At 36.9% G+C, this 23,017-nt stretch overlaps 2 protein-coding genes across 4 annotated transcripts in view; both read left to right on the top strand.

The window, feature by feature from the left end:
• Positions 1 to 23,017, top strand: part of IPO11 (importin 11) — a 150,889-nt gene that overhangs the window by 111,393 nt on the left and 16,479 nt on the right. For 2 of the 3 annotated variants that reach the window (XM_081054102.1, XM_081054101.1), the window contains exon 28: positions 18,590 to 18,685. In XM_081054102.1, the coding sequence (XP_080910228.1) occupies positions 18,590 to 18,685 (96 nt within the window). Of the gene's footprint in view, positions 1 to 1,607; positions 2,595 to 18,589; positions 18,686 to 23,017 lie in introns of those variants that run through there. The other variant, XM_081054103.1, reaches the window with a different exon arrangement.
• LRRC70 (leucine rich repeat containing 70) lies at positions 577 to 2,461 on the top strand (the record flags this gene model as incomplete). Its single annotated transcript, XM_081054104.1, is given in 6 exon segments — positions 577 to 1,339; positions 1,342 to 1,380; positions 1,383 to 1,450; positions 1,454 to 1,513; positions 1,515 to 1,548; positions 1,551 to 2,461. Coding segments are annotated over 6 exon segments (1,875 nt in total).

Here is a 23,017-nt window from a genome sequence, read left to right as displayed (position 1 = left end):
CTCTTCAGATTTAGAAAGAAAACCTTTACTTGAATCAGCCGAGTGTTAATAATATGAATTTCCTGTTCTTGGTAAGAGTATTTATTTAAATATGAACTTTTAGCTGAAATGAAAATAATTTGATTTGTGAAAAGCTGTAGTTTAAAACTAGTTTAACTGATCTGTAATGAATGTATTTTCATAAACTGTTATTTAATTGATATTAGACTTTAAGTTGCTGAAGGGGACATATTATATCCAAAGACTGGTATCCCTGCATTATCATGCCACTTTTATTATAGTCAGGTGTAATATTTTAAATTAACTTAGCAAGCATTTTATTTTGTAGTTCATTGCATTTGAGTTGTCATTTTGTCAAACAGTGGGTTAATGTCTTGGAGGTGCTAATAATTCCAGAACATATTCCAAATTCGTTATTTTATGCTTTCTCCGCAGTATAATTTATAACACTTAGCATTGTTAGCTGATCCCAATAAAAATAAAATAAAATACAGAATTTCTGGTATTATAAAACTTGCGTTTTAAGAAAACTGATGATTTAAAGTTTTACCTTCTCTTTTTATAGCCAATTCTGATATGAACAGAAAAGCCAAGAACAGGGCTATGTGTGGATTACCTTTTTCTCTGCCGTGCCTACGACTGTTTCTACTTGTTACCTATTATCTTGTATTACTATTTCATAAGGAGATATTTGGATGTCCATCTGTTTGCCAGCTCTGCACTGGGAGACAAATTAACTGCCGTAACTTAGGCCTTTCAAGTATTCCTAAGAATTTTCCTGAAAGTATACTTTTTCTGTATCTGACTGAAAATAATATATCTCATATAAGTGAAAGTGAATTAATAGGCCTTCATTCTCTTATAGCATTATATTTGGATAATACTAGCATTGTGTATGTATATCCAAAAGCTTTTGTTCATTTGTGGCATCTATATTTTTTGTTTCTAAATAATTTTATGAAGCGTTTGGATCCTGGAATATTCAAGGGGCTTTCCAATCTTCGTAATTTATATTTACATTCTAGTCAAATATCTTTTGTTCTAAGAGGAACATGTAATGATCTAGTTTCAGTTCAGGACTTAAATCTACAGAGAAATCACTTCATTGTCCTCAGGAGTGGTACCTTTGTTGGAATGATTGCTCTTTGGATACTTGGTTTATCAAACAATAACATTTCGAGGATATCAGACTCAGGCTTTCAACATCTTGGAAACCTGGATTGTTTGTATCTAGAAGGTAATAATTTAACAAAAGTACCATCAAATGCTTTTGAAGTACTTAAGAGTCTTAAAAGACTTTCTTTGTCTCCTAACCATATTGAAGCAATACAGCCCTTTGCATTGTCCACTTGGAATATCTCCTCCTGAAAAATTCAAGAATTAAAATGTTACTAGGGATGGGTTTAATGGAATTAATAATCTTAAACATTTGTGCTTAAGCCATAATGATTAAGAAAATTTAAGTTCTGACACATTTAGCTTGTTAAACAATTTTATTTACCTTAAGTTAGATAGATAGAAACAGAATAATCAGCATTGATAATGATACATTGAAAACATGGGAGCATCTTTGAAGATCCTTAATCTGTCATTTAATAATATTACAGACTTACATCCAAGGGTCCTTAAGCCATTGTCTTCATTGACTCATCTTCAGGCAAATTCTAATCCTTGGGAATGTAACTGCAAACTATTGGGCCTTCGCGACTGGCTAGCATCTTCAGCCATTACCTTAAACATCTATTATCAGAATACCCCATCCATGCGTGGCAGAGCATTGCATCATATTAAGTGGACTGACTTTACAAATTGCATTACATCATCGACAAATGTATCCAGAGCTTGGGCTGTACAGCCTCCTCAGATTCATCACAAGACCACTGCGTTAATGATGGCCTGGCATAAAGTAACCACAGATGGGAAACATTTGGAAAATACCACGAACGTTACTTTCTGGGAACAAGTTCGTACTTCACCTGCCAGTAGACTTTTTCAAGAGAATACCTTTGCTAATCCACTAGAGACTACTGCAGTGCTACCTGTGCAAATACAGCTTACTTCTTCTGTTAACTTGAACTCGGAAAAAAACAGCACTCTACCCACTGACGCTACTTCAGTGTCAGGGAAAACATCTCTAATTTGTACTCAAGAAGTTGAAAAGTTAAATGAGGCTTTTGACATTTTGCTAGCTTTTTTCATCTTAGCTTGTGTTTTAATCATTTTTTTGATCTACAAAGTTATTCAGTTTAAACAAAAACAAAAGGCACCAGAAAACTCAGGGGAAAATAGACTCGAATACTATAGCTTTTATCAATCAGCAAGGTATAATGTAACTGCCTCAATTTGTAACACTCGCCCAAATTCTCTCGAAAGCCCTGGTTTGGAGCAGATTCGACTTCATAAACAAATTGCTCCTGAAAGAGAGTCACAGGTCATTCTCTTTGAACATTCTGCTTTATAATTTAAAGAGAGGCTGTAAGAAAACTTCAGTGCTGTAGACGTAATAAAACTGAAGGCTTCTTATAGAATTACAAATTCTATTTGGAAATATAATGAATTGTATGATCTTCGCGAAAATAAATAATGTTTTTAATAACTTGTGAATACTGTATTTATTCAGCAAAAATTTTCTTTGATAGGCACTGTCTTCAGTAATAAGGATAGCTAATATTTCTGTATACCAGGCACTATGCTAAATACTACATATATCATATTTAATCCTTAAAAAGCCTTTAGGGGTAGTACCATCTACATTTTACAGGTAAGGAAACCTACGCAGAGTGAGATCGAGAAATTCCGAAATTGTCACAGCTTGTGACATTTTTTAGGTCTGTTTGCCTCTAGAGCCCATGCTTTAATTTCATGTTATCCTACTGCCTAGGTGCTTTGGTTATAATTGTGGACATGGTTCCTAGTCTCAGTACAGCTTGAAATCTAAAGGAGGGAACCGGTTACTGTACAGCATGTAAATGCTGCACGTGGAATGCTATTGGGCATAACATGTGGAAGTGGGAGGTGGCTTTATGACAAAAGCAGCATTGAAACTGGACCATGACAGATAAATAGGAATTAGCCCAGTGAAGAGAGCTGTATAATAGGTAGAGGTAACATATCAGAAGGGTTGAAGAAAGAAAGAATACTGCTTTTCTGGGAACTAAAATTCAATCCAGCTGGAGCTGTGAGTGGTGGTGTGAGATTTGCCGCTAGAGAAATATTAGATGATGAAGGATGTTGTAATTTCATGTTTTTCTCTAACACAGCAGGGAGTCATGGAAGGATTTTAAGCAATGGAGTGATACCAGATTTGCGCTTTAGAAAGTGCACTCTTTCTGGAAGGAGCAACAAGACCGGAAGCAGGACTTCAGTTGGGTTGGAATCTGAATCACTGATCCAGGAGAGAGAGGCTGGAGGAATGGGCCAGGATAGTGGCAGAGACGAGGATGGATTCTAGAACTACTTTGGAACTGATTTGGTGATTGTCTGATGGGTGGCAGGTGAGGGAGAAATCAGCGATGTTAGAGTTTGGGCTTAGGCAAGTTTATGCTGCATGCACTGAGCAAAGGAAGCAAGAGGAGTGGGGATATGAGTGTGGTGTGAGCAAAGTAATGAGTTCAATTTTAGGTACATTGCATTTCAGATTCACATTGGACTCCACATGGAAATAACCAGCAAACAGAAGATAAAGGGAGAGATCTATCTGGTAAAGGTCAATAATTTTAACCTTTCATTTGTCCATTTCACCAGAAGCACTCTTAACAGTAGCCATTTAAGCCATGATTTGGGGAGACGGGTGAGGAAGAATAAGATGAAAGAGCCCCTAGGAGATGTCAGTAGTCTCGAGTGAGAATCTTTAACATAGATGGATGGTAATTAAAGTCATGGAAGTGATGTAATGTTTTTCTCTATGAGCATAAATTTATACTTGTGTAGCACTCTCCAGAATCTTAGGGATGTAGTAAGTGCTCATACTCGATTTGTCAATAGAGACCAGAACCAAAAATATATTTTAAAAATTTCTTCTTAAGCACTATATACCCGGGGTGCCCCCAAAAATGTATACACATGACTTGTATTCATCTTTTGTTATTGGTCTATATTGAGTATTACAATTTTAATACAGTTTTTTCCTTTCTTAAAATGTGTATTCATTTTTTTTTTTGGCACCCTCTGTATTTCATGTTTGTGCTATCCTTCCTCAAAATTTCTATTTTTTTATTATTAAAAGTTAATACTATCCCTGTGAAATGAGCCTGAAACAATCTCGGAGAGTTTAAATCAGGTGATAATTATTGAGTTTGCACTATGAAACTGAAATAATTGTAAGATGTTATCCATTATACCTAAGACAGTGTCTCTCCAACTCACAATCACTATGAAGCCTTATTAAAATAGATTGCTGCCCCACCCCTCCCAGAGTTCCAGATTCAGTGGGTCTGGAATGGGGACTGTGGGTTTGCAGTTTAACAAAGTTTGTTGATGCGGCTGGACTAGAGACCATGCTTCAAGAACCCCTATCATAAGATATTTGAGAGAAAAGAAGAAAGGAGCTGAAGAGCGGTTTTGAGATATATTAAAAATTGCAAAGAACTTAAAGCTGTAACCCTCTCTTTCCAAGAGTTTTCTTTTTTTTTTTTTGGCTTTTCTTGCCCAGCTTAAAGCTTTGTCCTTGATTGCGATTTTAGTAGGAGACGTGAATATATTTAAAATCTGTTCTTACATGAATTATTATTTAATTATGAAAGAGTACGTGGTGTTTGTTTCACCTTGGAAGACATTTTTTAAAATATTTTTTATTGGAGAATATTGGGGAACAGTGTGTTTCTCCAGGGCCCACCAGCTCCAAGTCTCTGTCCTTCAATCTAGTTGTGGAGGGCGCAGCTCAGCTCCAAGTCCAGTGGCCGTTTTCAATCTTTAGTTGCACGGGGCGCAGCCCACCATCCCATGTGGGAATTGAACTGGCAACCTTGTTATTGAGAGCTTGCGCTCTAACCAACTGAGCCATGCGGCTGCCCCTCCGGAAGTTCAGAGGCAGCTCGTTGTCTTCAGTCTAGTTGTGGAGGGTGCAGCTCACTGGCTCATGTGGGAATCGAACCGGTAACCCTGTTGTTCAGTAACCCTGTTGTTCAGAACTCGTGTTCTAACCGAGTCATCCGGAAGCCCCTTGAAAGACATTTTTAATAATATATTTCTTTTTTTGTTGTGTACTCCCAATCTCCACGACTCCAATTAAGTATTTTCTTTAATTGCTAAAAGTACATAATTCATTGGAAAAAAGAATTCAAACATTACAGAACTACTTGAAGTAAAAGGTGAAAACCCTTCCATGTCCCCCTTCCCACCATCTAAATAAACCACATCTTCTTAAAGATCATTAGGAGCAGCATAGGTGGCTATTGAAGTTAGGAAAATTGATATAACTATCTTAATCTTAAAACAGAATTTCCGCCAATTTAAAGAAGGTAATTTAGAAATGTTATCAAAGTTTTTTGTTTTTATATATAATTTCTAATTGATTTAGGCTCAACTGAAAAACCTCAATCTTATTAATTTATATATGGAAGCTATATAGTTGTACACAGTGGTATTCACTAAGTGCTCATTCCAGTTTTTGTTAGCAATTGTTCCTTTCATAAATATTAGGTAGCTCACATTTCACTGTTGTTTGATATTTGCATAGTCTAAAAAAACTTAAGGTAAAATTGATTTGAAGTAATATTTTCATAGACATTTTCTGCTGTAATTTTTGTATTTAATTATTTCACATTTTGAGCAGCCTCCACCTTGAACAAAACAGTAAAGTTAAAACAAAATAACATTCTAAATATAATTCAAGAAGCTTACTCTTGAGATTTCTCTATTTCTTTAGCATTTACAAAAGGTTCTGTGTAGAGCACTTAAGAAGAGGTAAGCTCCAGCTTAAATTGGTTGTTTCAGAAGGATAGTTGTAGATACAGATCCATTTTTTCCATTGAATTTCATAAAAGGTGGTTAATGATCCAGGGCATACCAAAAAAGTCTCCCCCTTACCTTTAAATGAGAAACATAGAACTCAACTATCATTTATTTATAACATTATAACTTTTAAAGACATTTAGAATTCCAGCATGGAATTTCGGAAACATCTCTCTCACTTTGAGATAACTGGGAATATATTTCCAACTCCCTCCTAGCAAGGAAGTGGAGCCATTTGGTGTCACATGATTGGTGAGGGCTTCAGTGGTGTGGGACAGAGACTTCAACAGGAGCGAGCAGGAAATAGAAGAGGGTCACAGGTGACTGAGGGAGCCTGGGGTAAAGGAAGACAGAGGTGTCTCATGGTTTTTCTGGAAGGGAGAGATTACCAGTGTTTTGATAGCTGGAGGCTAAGTCTTGGGGAGAGGTAAGGTTGGACATTGTGGGAGAGTGAGGGAATTGTGTAGAATTTAGAAGTTTTAGGGAAAGAGGATCTCTGGGTACCTCTTTGTTTTTCATCCACTTCTTAATCTTTGTGACGCCCTCGACTTCTCAGTCATAAAATCCAGGGGTCCTTTGTTCATTCACGCTGCCTCGTGGCCACCTGTGTCTGGAGTCAGCAACAGTTGGACAGATTTTTATTCTTTTCTTTCCTATTGCCTTGAATATTTTATTGTTAGGGATCCTCCAAGTAATAGTAGAATTTATTCAGATCTCACCTCCACCAATATTAATTCATGACAAATATTTGCCCTTAGACTTATATACATTTTAAAATGTTATTTGTATATAATATGTAAATAAAATTTTATTTAGATATAAATCACATACAGCAGTAGAAAGCAACCATGTAGCCACCCACTCAGGTCAAGAAATAGAACAAACACGTATGTATGACGTGTATGTGGACATTTCTTGAACTTATGAATTATATAAATACCCAAATGTTGAAGGTAGAGGGGGACCCACATTAATTTTAGGGCCTTTTTAAAATCAATTATCTTACCTTCACAACAACAATAATGGTAAGATTTGTCATATTTTTAAGTGTTGCAAAAATGGTAGAAGAAGATCTTAGGGACCTTTTACGAGATTCTGCAAAAGAGCTTTATTGCTTGGCCTTTCTGCTAAGTCGGGCCCACATGCACTTCCTCATGTTCTGTTGGGCTCCTCATCCTTCATTGCTCCAAGGATCCCCTCCTTTCTTGTCTTCTGTTACTGAGCGAGCCACAGACTACAAAACATGTGTGGACTTGTAACATGATATGCTGCTTCGGACTAAGGCAAAGAAGAATCAGATATGTGAAACCAAACAAAAGGTGCTTTGTTTACTGATTAGACTTTATTTGTACCCATCTCCCACTAAATAGTAACTAATTTTTTTTTCTCCTGAGAGGGCCCATTTTGTTGCTCATTAAAACTTCTATTTTTCTTTTCTGTTACGGAACTTAATGATGAGCTCTTAGGTGAGTGGCGAGGGATATACATCAGTTTTCTCAAATTATTATCTTGTTTCTTAAATGTTTTCAGTTAACAATAGTAGCAAGGTGATGGGCCCCTGTTTTTTCAGTCTTATACTGTCTCGAGCATAGTTTTAGAAAAGGGCCTTCTACCTCTAGTCGTCAATCTACTGAAGTTAGTAGGCTTTTGTGGCTGCACACGTAGTGTGGGAAGAAGCCCTGTGGATTAAAAGAGAAATGTCCCAGGGAAAGCAGCATGAATGAGAGGGATGGATAGTATTCCTGCTACGGGCTCAGATGTATGTTGTTTCATTGCTCCTGACTCTTTTGAGGCATCGTGTGATTAGTAGAGGGCACGATATTTTAGGAGAAAGTAGTTTTCTGATCCTGAGTCGTTTGGAGACTTTGAATATGTGCTGCCTTCCTTTTGTCTCTGTGGCTTCCCCTGTCTGAGTTTGCAGTTCGTGTGTATAAACCCTTGCCTGTACTGAATTTGGATCATTGGCTTTGGAAATTTTACTGCTATTTTTGCCAGATACCTTCTATGATATCCTTTTCCTAGCCTCAATTCTCACCTTAATATGTACGTTTACATTATATTTTGTTTGAGGTCCCATGGAGCAAAATTTTTTGTTTTAGTATAGTTTCCTCATGTTTTGGCTTTTGAAACACCTTACCTTCAATCATCTGCTTTTCACCTATGAAAGCTATCTTCTAGTCTTAGTCCCCCGTTCCTGGCACAGAGCTCCTGAAACCCTTGTCATTTCCTAAGTGAGAAGAGCACTAGGGCATCTTTTTTTCTGTCAGGAAGACTCTGAGTGAGCTCCCTGATGGCTCCTGATTGGGGGCTGAAAGACCACGCCATGATTAGAAGCTTGGACTTTTCAGCCCATCCTTCGTCCTCTAGAGAGGGGAGAGGGGCTGGAAATGGAGTTAATAATTGATCATTACGTAATGAAACCTCCATAAGATCCCATTAATCGAAGGCTCTGGGAGCTTCCAGATGGGGGAGCGTATCCATACGGGGAGGGTGTTGAACCCTAACTCCATGGGCATAGAAGCTCCTTCCAGGCCCCCCCCCCCCAGACCTTGCCTTCTATATCTCTCTGTCTGGCTGTTCATCATTATCCTTTAAAATAAATGTGTTTCCCTGAGTTCTGTGAGGTGCTCTATCTAGCAAATTAATTGAACCCAAGGGAGGGGTTCATCTGACTTATAGCTGGTTGGTTGGAAGCGCAGGTGATAGATAACATGGGCTTTGGACTGGCGTCTGAATTAGGGGTTAGGGGGTAGTCCTGTGCAACTGAGCCCCTAACCTGTGCAATGTGATAACTGTCTCCAGGTAGTGTTAGAATTGAGGTAAATTGAGGTCAGCTGGTGTCACAGAGAATTGCTTGTTGTGGGGAACAACCCCCCTACCCCCCCAAACACACACACTTGGTGGTGACCAGTAGTGTTAGAAGTAAGTTTCTGTGTGAGTAGTAATGAAACTCGTAAACGAGACTCACAAGAGAGAAACAAGGTAGAGAAGAACAGAACAGGCTTTTTCTCTACTCAGGAACGAAGAATCCGAGTTTATCCCATTATAGGACCATAGCCACTTGTAGTTTTATTATTGTAAACACAATTAACGAAGTAAATTCAGGCAATAGAATTCCTAGCAGATGGAATTCCACAGTGAAAGCTAGAAATTGTCAAAGGCTAGAAATTGTCAAAAAGAAGGCTAGTATAGCTGGACAGTAGTATGAAAAGTTAGATGATGGCAGAGAGAGACGTAGGCAGAAACCAGGTCAAATGGTGCTGAGTAAACTATGAGTAGGAGTTTGAATTTTCAAGTGTAATGGGAAGTTACTGAAAAGTTAAACTCTTGTTTTAAAAGCAAGGGAGACATGATCAGATTTTGCAAAAGAGCTCTCTTGATCCTCTCCGTAGAGAATGGATTAGGGCAAACCACCAGTAGACACGTCCTTATACAGGAAGTTACCCAGTAGTTCAAACTAGAGACAGAATTGACTTGTTACTGCGTGTTCATTGTGAAAATACAGACAAGCAGACACAAAAATTTCAGCGGTAAATGTGACAGAATTTGATGATGAATTGGGTGTCGGAAGAGTAAAGAAGAAGAAAGGTCACGACTGAATCCCAGGTTTCTGGCTTGAGTCACTGGTTAGATAGCATTGTTCTTTATCCAGATAAGGACAATTGGAAGAGAGCCTGGGTTTGAGTTTTTGTTTTGTTCTTGTTTCTTCGTTTTCTGTTGCGGAGGCACTCAGAAGTCTGGTGTAGGATCTTAAGTTTGAGTTGCTTGTGACATTGCCAAGAATTGATGAGAAGAGTGCAGGTGTACTTAGGGGTCTGGAGCTCAGAGAGAGGTCGTTGCATACGCTAGAAGTATTTCGGAGGAGTTTGGCAGTGAGCCTATACAAGGCAGGTCTAAATAGAAGGTGATCACCGATTTTCCCTAAAAAGACAAATCTACATAAGGTTTTTCAGTCAGCTTGAATACATTAAACTTCTGGAGCTGTAACAAAATAGTCAAATGTTTATCATATTAAGTTAATTTAATTACACACACATTTAAAAATGTAAAATACTACTTTAGAGAGATTTTCCCCTGCTTGTTCCATGATACTGTTTTATTCAAATGCTTCATGTAAATCTTCAATGCTTCAAGATAATTAACATAGTTATTATCTAACACTGAGTTGATTATGTGACACTGTTCTCCAGAGCACATTATTTTCATTTCGGGCTGAGCTGTGTGACATAACATTAGCACAGTCGTCTTTTACAAATGTATCCTGAAGGTATATATTCCTGATTTCCTTGTGATTATTTATTGTGTAGCTTTGTTTACAACAAAGGTCATACCTCAACCCCCTTATTGCCAAATCTCTAGTAAAGTCTTTTATATTTTTATAAAACAAGAACCAGTCTGTCAAGTGACTTCTAAAAGCATCCAAAACAAGCATTGATTGGGTTTTCTCAGCTGAGTGTCTTTTCCAAACAGTCTGCACAGGTCATTGATCATCTCCTTTTGTATGGAAACTTAGTATGTCTTCACCGGGCAGTGCTTTTAACAACTCAGGCTTTGTCTTGAAAATCACCTAAGATGGCAGTTTCTTCTCATCTCATTGTACATAAATTGTTCAGGGTTTTTTTATTGTCTTGAAGATCATGGCTTTTCCATGTGTATAGGCACAAAAAAAGTTAATTGGGGGAATGGTTTATAATATAAAAGCCTTTGTAAGGATCATTGTTGGGTGTAAATTGCATTTTTAAAATAACTTAGTGAATTTCCACTATGAATTGTTTATTTCATTTCCTTGCCAGTGTTTGTCAGAAGAGCTAGATTTATTAATACACTTTTTCATGACCATGCAGAGACTTGCCATGTAGAAACGATGTACTTGGTTTCCATTTAAGTGACAAAAGTATTTGCAGCCTTGGTCCTGGAAAACACCTAGAGGGAAAAAACAAAACAAACTAATTTTAGTGTAAATGTCACCACTTTTATAGCTTCTGATTCGGTAGAAATTCTATAATAAGACTGATAAATCAGAGCTTTCTTCTTTTGCTATTTCCTTTCCATAAACTGCTGTTCTTTGCTTAATCCTATTAAACAATATAAATAGAAAGTATAGTTAAGAGAATATTTTATTTGGTTGTGGCGTTTAGTGTTTAAAAATGTGTTTATTTTCTTAAATTACCTTAAATTCACTGAACTCTTAAATATTTAAGATATAATAATATGAGAATAACTTCAAATATTAATTATTATGTACAAATGTATATAATTGTGGTCTGGTTAGATCAGACAAAATTCAAAAGTGAGTAAGGTTCTATCTGATTCATTTCTGCCTTGGACCCTCTATTATGAAAAACTATTAATCATCAGTTTTATATTATAAAACTGTTCAGACAAGGTAACTGAAAATTTTGTCTGTGTTTCTGCATGCCTGTTTTCCTTCCAGGTCTAAGAAAAGGAAGATGTGATGTAAAATGTAAATCTATCACTTACAGAAAAATAATTTAAGGGGCATGCTCTATGATGATGGATTGGTTATCTGAAAAAATGGAAGTGTAATATGCTTATTAGAAAAATACTAATAAAAATTGAACAAGAGGGAAGAAACTAGAGTCCTAGTCACATTCAATCTAATGTTTTGCTTAGGCTAACCAAACGAGTATTAGAATATTTCATTTATTTGTGCCTTTGGAGATTAAATTTTTTCTTTACCTTTCTAAAGGCATTTTGTTTTCTGAACATCTGTTTTTGGGGTCATAATGATACTAAAGGGCAGAAATAATTTTAAGCTGTCATGGTTTTTTAAGTTTGGTGAATAAACTCAAGAAAGATAGCTGATTCTTTTTAAGTATATGGTTTTTAAAAGTAAGGAAAAATCATTTTGCATGAAGTTTCTGCAATTCATGTTCTCTACAGAGAGATATTTTTACATACCAAGAAAATGTCTTGAAATATTATACCTTTAGGAAATACTAAGATTAAGAACTATAGTTTCACTCCTGTGCATTTGATTGAAAAGTTTACTGTGCATGTGATTGAAAACTGTATGGAATTGTTTTAAATGATCAAACAGTCTTTACTTATTTGAGTACAGTTTTTCATATCCTCACTTGTTTATTTAATGTTTGTATGTGGGTAACATCGCTTATCACATACTTAAAAAACAAAACAAGTAGGTGTTTGAAAAGGCCTGCCTTTCTGTAGTATGTTTGTAACTTGTGTCTATGCGAATAAATTAATATATTAGCCAGGTACGTAACATAAGTAAAGTGTTTGTGACAAGCAAAAAGGAGATAATGTTCTAGTTACTAATGCTTTTTTCCTTTGGTTTTACTTTCAATCTCTCATCTTTGATATTAAACTCTCCTTGCATTTTCTAAAATGAATGTTTCAGAAATAGATTCCAACACAGCTACCTTCTGTGCTATTTTCTGCCTCACACGTAATGTAGAATAACACATTATGATACCTACAGCTCAGGTACCCACACTTCGTAATTTAAGAAGTATGTAAAACTAATACTGTGAAAAGAAAACAATCGTGGGCAGTTCTTAAGCTTTGGGGATCATTAATTCCCATGATTATATTGAGTGTTCACACTCGATATATTATGCTTAACGATGTGTGACATAAAAATATAAACATAACACATGGGACCCTGCCTCAAGTTACTTATAATCTTAGAGAAAACAGACATACAGGCAGGAAAAGTTCAAGGACATCAGGAGAAAGTAATGGAAGTGAGTTGCTTACCAAATGAAGAGTGCAGTGGTTTTATGCTACTCGACATTCGAAGGACGGACTGCTCAATTACAGTTGGTTAAAGAGTGGCCAGGGGCGGCTTCATTGAGGAGGTGTGAATTGAGGTGAATAGAAACTGATGGGAAACGTTGTGGGGCACAGGAAGGCAGTGAGCAAATATTGGTGTCAGGAGCTGTTGTATTCAAGAGGTGCTGGCTTTGCTGCCTAAAAGCAGCGAAAGGAAGAGGAATGTATCTTTGGAGAGGTGGGTTCAGTAGAGCTTGCTGAGGTTCTAGATAGCCCTTGAAAGTTCTTAAGGAGAAACAATGAAATTGAAGAGACCAGAATGGAAAGCATCCATTTGCCTCCTTGAAACCCTCGGTAGTAAGAAAACAAACAGAATTTGTTGGGTCCCATTTAGTATTATGAAATGAAAATAAATTTGTGTCAAAATTGGGATTTCTTTAGGAGGAGCATCGAGCTTAACACAATCAATGAAAGGTGAGATAACTTGGAAAACTCTAAAATCTTAAGGTAGAGTGATCAAGTCTCAGGGGGCCAGCCATGAGAATTGGAGAATAAAAATTTGCCAGTGCTTCTTTAGCACCCCAGGTAACAGGATACTCTGACTTTAGAGGAGTGCCAGTTAATGAGTCAGAAATACCTGTAAAACTGAGAAAGGCAGTTATTCAGGATATCATCACTTAATATGAAACAACAACAACAAGAAAATCTCATTTGTTGCTTGGTTTACCTCTGTCCTTCCTGCAGACTTTTAGTTCATAATGAGCTCCTGGGCTTACAGCACAGCTTTTCTCAGTATTTTTTTCCCTCTGAATCATAGAACAGGTAACATTCAAATGTGCAACAACTTCCCTGTGTGCATTCAAAATTATGTGCGCTAGATTCCAGCTTCCTTTCGTTTCTGAGTTCCCTGAGGAGGCCATCTTTTTCATCCCCGGGGCATATAGTGATGCTGACACATTTTATGGGCTCATAAAATGTTGACCAAAATGAGTGAACCCTAACCATGGTGACCTATCCATCAGGAAGAGTGGGCCTGGATAATATAACCCGTTACTCACTCTCTTTGTAAATTAATTGGCATCGTTGTGTGAGTTCTCTCCTATTTATTAACACTCAGTGAGCCAGTATTTTGAAGTTTGCTCATGGGACTTTACCAAGATATGTAAAGTTTTGGCTGCAATAGTCAGTAATCAATTTTTGTTTTGCGTTTTAGCTCCTGAGGGTTTTGTTTTTCGTTTTTCCCCCCTTGTGCTGTAGACACTGTCATGGAGTTTAGCTAATCTTTTCAGGGACTTCAGGTTGCTATGCACTAGTTAATGTGGACTATCACTTCTTAGTCAGTAAGCACTGGTTGAAGGGGTTAAGAACTAAGTAACATCTAAAATTACATGGTTTCTCTGGCTACCTTTACTTTTTCCACATTATAACAAACACAAGATTTGAATGAATGCATGAGACACAGTTAGAAGGTGACGTGCTGAGAGGAATTCTAATAAAATATTGCTCATAATTCGAAAAACACATACAAAAGAAAAAACTTGGGTTGGTTTTCATCAAAGAAAACCAGAAAATAATATCTAGTTCCTGGCTTGTATTTAAAGAGATAGGTTGGTGCAAAAGTAATTGCGGTTTTTGCAATTATTTTTAACCTTTTAAACCGCAATTTTGCACCGACCTAACACGTGTCTTTTATTATTCCCTTTCTTCCTCTAAACCTATTTTCATTTCATTCCTCTGAGGGTTTATAGCTCTTTTGATTCTTTCCATTTTAAATGTCTAATCAAATTGTAAAGCATTTATTCAGAAACTTGTATTATGAAAAACAAGATTGTTAATTTGTAAAAAAGACAACGGTTCGAAGAGTGTACATAAAAAATGAAGGCGTAATATTCAAAACTTCATAACGAATACTGTACAGAAAATCTATTTTAAAGGTTTCATTTTAAAATGTTACTTTTACACATTTGGAGGAAGCATTTTAATAATATTTACAAAAGGAGATAAAGAAGTTATAACTTCTTAATGCTTATTTTCTTTAAATGTCTGTTCTTTATGTCAGGAAAATACAAGCCCCTTGTGGCTTTTTGTTATCCCTAATATTGGGGGATACTTTTCCCAGACAGTTTAATGAGTGGTAATTGAGGTGCCTCCTCTTTAGTGCTGTTTGAACCGGAATGCTTTGAAGATAACTACTGTATAACTTCTTTCACTAGCCCAGACTGTGGTATGGACACTTCCTTTCCTTTCTCTTTAGTCCTTCTTTTCTAGAGGCACCTCTTCTCATTGAAGCCAGCTAGCATGCCTTTGTACTCTGGACCATAGTCATTCTCCCCCCTTTTCTGAACTTAAAGTCTGTTCCTCACCCTCTCTGGCACTTAATACCGTGTTTCCCCGAAAATAAGATGTAGCTGAACCATCAGCTCTAATGCGTTTTTTGGGGCAAAAATTAATATAAGACCCAGCCTTATATAAGATCTGGTATCAGGGACCGGCCCGGTGGCGCAGGCGGTTAGAGCTCCGTGCTCCTAACTCCAAAGGCTGCGGGTTCGATTCCCAGATGGGCCAGTGGGCTCTAAACAAAAAACAAAAAAATAAATAAATAATAATAAAAAAAAGATCTGGTATCATATCATATATCATATCATATCATATCATATATCCTGTCTTATGTTATATTAAAATAAGACTGGGTCTTATATTAATTTTTGCTCCAAAAGACACATTGAGCTGGTGGTCCAGCTACGTCTTATTTTCGGGGAAACACAGTAGGTGTTCCAGGGTGAGCATGGTTTTCCCCCCATCTACTGGAATTCACCCCCTGACCCTAACTTCAGCTTGATCTCTGCCTCTTGTTTCCTTTTCTGTGCATTGTGGGTTACATTCCAATGAAAAAACTGACTGACCAACCTACTGACTGAGGTTGCCTCACCTCCCTTCCCTTTTTCCGACTAGACAGCCCTCTGTCTAAGCCTCTTAACTGGTACAGCTAGAAATCCCACTGGAGGCAGGGGAGGGAAGGGGGAGGGTGAACACCAGTGATCACATGACTGAGTTCTCCAAGCCTGAATAAGCATGGGCCAGGACAGTAGTCGTTCTTCCTCAATAGCCTGTACAGGCTGAGCAGGGGTTGGGCGGGATCCTGTGGCATGTGTCTTGTCTGCTTCTGTGAATATCATTACCCATTCTTTAATTTTCTTAACACTTTTTTTTTTGTCCATCATTCACTAATTCTGTCCTTTGGTTTTCTATAAATCTCAGGTTCCTGAACTCATTAGATTTTTCTCAGAATTTTTCAAACTTTGTTCTGGTTCCAGCAGGGTCATCTAAATAATCTCATTTTTTACGAGAAAGGGGTGAAGTTAGTGATTTTGGCAAGAATTGTGCCGTCGAAAATTTATTCTACCTATGGTACAGTTTTCACAATCTGTTCTCAGCCTGAAGGCTCGGTCCTATGAAAGTGCCTGTGTGAACTGAGGCACAGGCTCTAGAACTGTATCTTTTGTTAATTCAGCTTATTGGTAATTACCTTTTTCTAATTACATATAGCAAAGATATAACATCTTACCTTCTCACAATAATGTGTGCCCATGCTGGTAGCACCAGCATTGATCAACGTGATAATTTGAAGTAAAACCTATAATCCAATGAGCTAGTTGTCAGATTAAACTGTTTTTCTCTCTATTGTACTCTGTTGTAATTAACATTCACCCACCCATACTCACGTTGCCAGATATCTGTTGGGAAAGTTCATAATCAGTCTTTTGAGGAAATACTCAGAAATTTTATTGACTTGTGAAATTTCTGGTTTTCCTCGAAGGTGTGGGGTTGATGCTTGGAGGTGATGTAAATAGAGGAGGCAACTGCCTGAGTGGATTGTTCCTAAGAAATATTGACCGAAAGCCATGTAAAGAGCCTTAGAAGTTACAGTCTAGAAGGGTTTTGTCTTTTTCATCTAACTGAGCTCAGTGGCTGAGCGCTGTGCAGAATGTCACTGTTAATCAGGAACCTCGGCCCTGACTCTCAGCGTGTGTGATGGATTAGTGGTGCATTGCCCTGCGGTGGGAAGGGAGAATGGCTGCATTCCTCCCCTGTGTGTTTGCTGTCCCTGAGTCTAGCCTTCGTTTTACAGACAAGGAGACCCAGCATCTGAGAAATGAATTAACTTCAGTAGGGTTGCCCTCGAGTGGCTGAACTTTTAGTGCAAAATCATGGTTTTCTAATTCTTTTTCTCCAGGGTGTTTCTCACCAACCCAAATAAGGCAGACCGTATGTATGTTTCTTTCTTGACAGATTTTTTCAGTTCTTACATAAAGGAAATATAGTGACGTCAAAAACCTGCAGTAGGATAACATGCAGTAGGATGTTATATGCAGATTAAGATGTATCAGAGCGACATCAACTCGTTATCATATGCCCATCTGGTGACTTAATTCTTTACAACTTGATCACATTTGAATGTGTAGAATTTTGACTTTACAAAGGTGGGAATATGACCCAAAGTGTGCTGACCTTGGGAATTACTTTACTGAGCATTTAATACTTTAGTTATGCATGTTAATGCAGTTTGAGAAACACATCTATCCCTTGTAGGGAGGATACTGTATGTTCCCTGGAGACAAGTTATAATTTATTCAGTTAGTTTTAAGTTCAAATAGTATAATTTAGAGTGCCAGTTGATGGTTATGTACTTCCGCTTTTTTAAATTCAGGTTTATTAAGGTGTAGTTTCCATACAGTAGAGCCCATTTTAAGCACGCATTCTGACAAATGTACATCCTATGTAACCACTACCCCACTCAAGATATAGAACATTCCCATCACCCCAAAAAGTTCCCTTGTGTTTTTTGCCTGGCAACCACTGACCAAATAACTTTGCCTTTTCAGAAAGTCACATAAATGGAGTCATACAGTACAAGGATGTGGCCTTTGGAATCTGTTTCTCTTAGTGTAATGTTTTTGAGATTTATCCAAGTTGTTGCGTGTGTCTGGAGTTTGTTCCCTTTTATTGCTGACTGCTGTTCCAGTGAATAAGTGTCCCATAGTTTATTTATCCATTCATTAGTTGATACACATTTGGGTCATTTGCAGTTTCGGATTTTTATGAATAAAGCTACCCTAAATATTCACATACAGATCTGAGGGTACTCATTTTGGTCTTGGGTAAATACCTAGGGATGGGATTACTTGGTTATATGGAATGCGTTTAGCTTTATAAAAATTGCCTGTATTTTCCAAAATGGATGCGCCATTTTTTATTCTTACCAGCAATGTAAGGAGGTCCTGTTGTTTCTCATCTCTGCCAACACTTGGTATTGTTTACTTTTAATTAAAACTCCATTGTGGTTTTAATTTGCATTTCCCAGATGACTAATGATTTGAGCAACTTTTCGGTACTGATATGACATCTATATATATTGTTTGGCAAAGTGTCTGTTCAAATATTTGCCCATTTTTAAATTGGGTTATTTGTCTCACTGAATTTTCAGAGTTCTTTATGTTTTCTGGATACAAGTCCTTTGTCAGATACATCTACAAATATTTTTTCTCAGTCTATGGCTTGTCTTTTTCTTGATAGTGGTATTTAGACGAGTAGAGATTTTAATCTTTAACGTTGTCTTTTTAGTTATAAAATCAACACAAGACTATTATAAACAATATTAAAGTATCTCTTTCCTACGTAATCTACTCTTCTAGAATTTGAACACACAAATATCTAGTGAAAGAGAAAATTTTAATGTTTTTTACAAGATAAAATTTCTGCTTTAAGAAATATATTCTGAAAGTATCTTCTGTATTTTAGAACTGAAATTTCTCTTCTTGTTCAAGAGGATTGCCTGTTGAAATACTCCAGTTTGACCTGTTTTGCTCTTCTTTTATTCTAGTGTTATCCAAGATAAGTTCTGTGGGATTATAAACATCTCAGTGGAAGGCCTGCATGATGTCATGACGGAAGATCCTGAAACAAGAACTTATAAAGAGTAGGTGGATCATTTAATTAATTGTACTTGGACAGTTACTTTGGGGGTAATTAATTATTACCTGCATGACTTTTGTTCATCACCACCATATACTAAGAACAGTATAGCAACTTTTTAATTTTGTCTCCTATAAAGAAACATTTTTGTTATTTTTATTATAATATTTATTGTTTGATCTTGAGATCAGCTTTATTTTGTTGTAGTGAAATTCTGAATTAGGCTTTTTTGGTCTAATTATTTTATGATTTGACATTATGTTTTTAAAAAAAATCCAACTGTATTTTAGCATGTGAATTCCTTTTTAAATATATTTTTTAATATATTCTTTTTTTCAACGAACAAAGTTTCCCAGACTTTCAGGCAAGTTCTGGGGAAAAAGGATGGGTAAGCCTCCTGGTTTTGTATTTGCCTGGTTGAAGCATCGCTGGCACCAGGTACTTAACTAGTTCCAAAAGAGAATAGTTAAAATTATATTCTAGGAAGAATAGTCAGAAATCATGTTATCAGGAATGCTGATAATCTTACTTTTATATTGTTTTCCCCGAAAATAAGACCTAACCGGAAAATAAGCCCTAGCATGATTTTTCAGGACGACATCCCCTGAACATAAGCCCTAATGCGTCTTTTGGAGCAAAAATTAATTTAAGACCCAGTTTTATTTTCAGGGAAACACGGTATAACTATTAATATGAAATTCTTTTAAAAAATTAATCATTGTATCCTTTTGTATCTTGTACAATTGTCACACCTTTTATTACTGTTGATAAAGGGCATGTTTCATTCATGAGATTCCAGACCACTTGAGTTCTCCTCAGTAGTGTTTTAAGCCTGTTTTCTTTGCAGTTTATAAAACCATCTGTAGCAAATGGGAAAAATTGCCATTTGAATCGTATTTTGTTGAAAAATATAGAAAGCAGATATATGTTGTTGAATCTTGTTAACCATATATAAACAAAATGTGTCTGGCATGTAATTTAACTTTCGAGAACATAGGAATTCAGATAAAGGAAAAACCTTAAACTTTTGTGGTTACAAACCAATTTTTGTTTTCTTCAGATAAATACCCAGAAGTGTCATTGCTGGATCATAATGGTGGCTCTATTTTTAATTTTTTGAGGAACCTCCATACTGTTTTCCATAGTGTCTGCACCACTTTACATTCCTGTCAACAGTACACGAGAGTTCCCATTTCTCCATATCCTTGCCTACATTTGTTATTTCTCATTTTTTTGATAATAGCCCTTCTAACAGGTCTGAGGTGACATCTCATTGTGGTTTTGATTTGCATTTCCCTGATGATTAATGATGTTAAACCTCTTTTCATGTACCTGTTGGCTATCTGTATGCATTTTTTGGAAGAATGTCCATCCATTCCTTCTGCCCATTTTTTAGTGGGATTTTTCTTTTTTTTCTTTTTCTTTTTTTCTTTTTTTTTTCTTTTTTTTTTTGCCATTGAGTTGTATGAGTTCCTTATATATTATGGAACCCGTCTCAGATGTATGATTTGCAAATATTTTCTCCGTCTCAGTAGGTTGCCTTTCCATTTTGTTGATAATTTTCTTTGCTGTGCAGAAGGTTTTTAGTTCAATCAAACTATTTAGTTTTGCTTTTGTTGCCTTTGCTTTTGGAGTCAGATCCAAAAAAATAGTCAAGACTGACATCAGTGTGCTTACCGCCTATGTTTCCTTCTAGGACTTTTATGAAACCATTCAAGGTTTCATCCACTTAATTTTTGTGTATGGTTTAAGATAGTGTCCAGTTTCATTCTTTTGCATGGATTTCTTTATTTCTTTATATGTTTGTATTTTAGTTAGTAGAATTCTTATTTCATCAAAGCAGGAAAGTATATTAATGAGGCTTGGAATTTGCCTTCTGCTTGTCTTTAGAGTGGTTTCCCTTTTTTTCCTTAAATAATATTTTGTTTTTAGGCAGTTTGGACATGAGATTGACAACCCCTGGCCAATGTTTGAGAAGTAAAAAGGAAGAGATGGGTTAGTCAGCATTTTAGGATGCTTAGAGTCACTAAAATTTATTAGAAAAAAACTCAAATAGTGGTTTTCATAGCTAGAGAGTGTAAAACTGAAAGGAAGTAGTAGCTTTATTTGAAACAAAAGTAAAATTTAGGCTCTATAAGCATTTTCCTCTCCTTCACTTGATATGTTGACTAACTAGATGATTCTTCAGAATAAAATAGAGAATACAAAAAGAACTTTTGGTTCCCTGATCCTGGCATTTTTACTTATATATTATCCTAATTGGTAGAGAAGTCCCATTGACCTCCGGGGAGGTCACTCTCCAGTTTTCCTTTTCTGATCCATTCTGCCCTACTTCTTGAAACTAAAAGCCCATTTTCTTACAGAATTAAGTTGATGGGCACTATTGTGTGCTTCCCTCAATTTATATTACTGGCCTTTTCTCTTACCTCCCTAGATTCTTCATTATTCCCCACATGTGCCAGTTTCTTTTATACACATTGCTGGACTCATAACAGTTTTTCTACTTGACATGTCATGCCCTCAGTCTTGTCTTGCCCCGCTTAGCAAATATCTACCCCTACGCGTCCTTTCTGAACTCTCAGGAAGAATTCATTGCATCTTTCTCTGTTGCTTCATGGCACTTTGTCTCTACTGCTCATTTAGTTAGCTGCTTATATTCCGTCTAGTTGCCATGAGAGGATTTGAGGCAATGCATAAGAAAAGGATGTGCTTATTCTGACCAAAAACTATTCACACCAGATTGAAGGAATTTAAAGAAGAATCTTGGATTGGGAAACCTGTGGCATGTGCCTATAGAACTGAGCCCTGAGCCTGCTAACTACCAGAGTAAGAAGAGAGACATTAGGAATTACATAGTTCCTGTTTTCAAATAGAAGTGAAATGGGTGTAGCAGGAGAGGGACACTGTCTGGGCATAAGCGCAGAAATGAATTTGTGATAAGGTGTTTATACAAGGGACTGCAAAAAGATTTTAGCTATAAGTAAGAGAAACTGTGAGTCAACTGGCTTTAGCCATAAAGAATTAGTTATCTCTGACAACAAAACAACTGTAGGTCTGTGGCTCTAGGATTAACTATTTGGGTCTTCACAACATCTTCAAAGACCCAGGTTGTTTGCGCTCCATCCCCTCAGAACCTTAATTCCGTTTGCAGGTTACTTTCCCTCACTAAGTAGCTCTAGGCATTACAGTTCGTGCCAGTGCCAAAGCCAGACAAGTAATCTTCTCTTTCCTTACATCTTTTTTTTTAAAAAAAAATCAAAGGAAACCTTTCCTAGAAGTCTTTTCATTAGACTTCTCTTCAAGTGTAATTGGCTAGGATTTCTTAAACACACTCCTGTTGAAAGCAGTCATTGACCAGGGGAATAGAATTGCCATGGCTGCTTATTGAGTCACTGGGACTGGGGCTGCTTAGGTGTTTTCCGAAGCCTGTGGTGGCCTGGAAAAGGAGGCTGACTGGACCAAGTCAGTGCGCCTTCCATCAGAAAGGAGGACGATTATACAGGCAGCTCAGCTGTCCCCTACACAGACCAACTGAATAGTGCTGTCGGTTCTAGTTTTATTGTAACACTCAGAAGTGAGTCTGTGTGGATTAAATGAAAGGTGTTATTACAAGTACTGTTTAAACATAATAATTGAAAAGGGTTCATGTTGCATGCTAACACTGTTGGTTGTATTTGGCTGGTTGGAGTTTCTGTTGGGAAGAGTCTGATGCAGTGGGCTAGAGTGAGTGAGCGCAGGGTGTGAGGGGCGGGGGGCTGCCTCTGTTCACACCGTCAGGCATCCCCAGTTTCAACTGCTGTGGTTATTCATTACTGTTATTACATTCATAGCCCATACATTTTAGATTAGTTGAAATCAGTTCATTTTCACCAGGCTTTTTAGGTAAAGTGTGACTCCTTATCTTTAATCTTTGTCAACAAAATAAGATTGAACTTTTTAATTGGAGATTTTCCTGTGGGAGAGAATTTTAGCATTGGTCTTGTCAATTCACAGATTTTTTTTTTTTCATTGTCCACCTTCCAGAGTCCAAATGAATGCTATTTGCAGAGTTGCAAAGCAATAATATTCTGCCCTTTGGGTAATATGTGATTAGTGGGGAAAAATATATATGTGCATGTGTATATTGGTATCCAGAATATACTTTATTACCATGATACATCTTTTAATTTCGAGAAGGTAGAACGAAGAGTTTTTACTATACAAATAAGTTAACAGATTTTGGAATTCGGTGCAATGTAAAGCATACTTCCAAGGAGACCTAGCTTCACTGTGTTAGAATTAACTCTATAGCAAGCATATAATAGCTAGTGGGAAGGAACCGTTCCCATCTTATTAT

Source organism: Rhinolophus hipposideros, assembly GCF_964194185.1.
Source record: "Rhinolophus hipposideros genome assembly, chromosome: 7".
Taxonomy (NCBI): domain Eukaryota; kingdom Metazoa; phylum Chordata; class Mammalia; order Chiroptera; family Rhinolophidae; genus Rhinolophus; species Rhinolophus hipposideros.
This window is presented reverse-complemented; position numbering and strand designations above follow the sequence as displayed.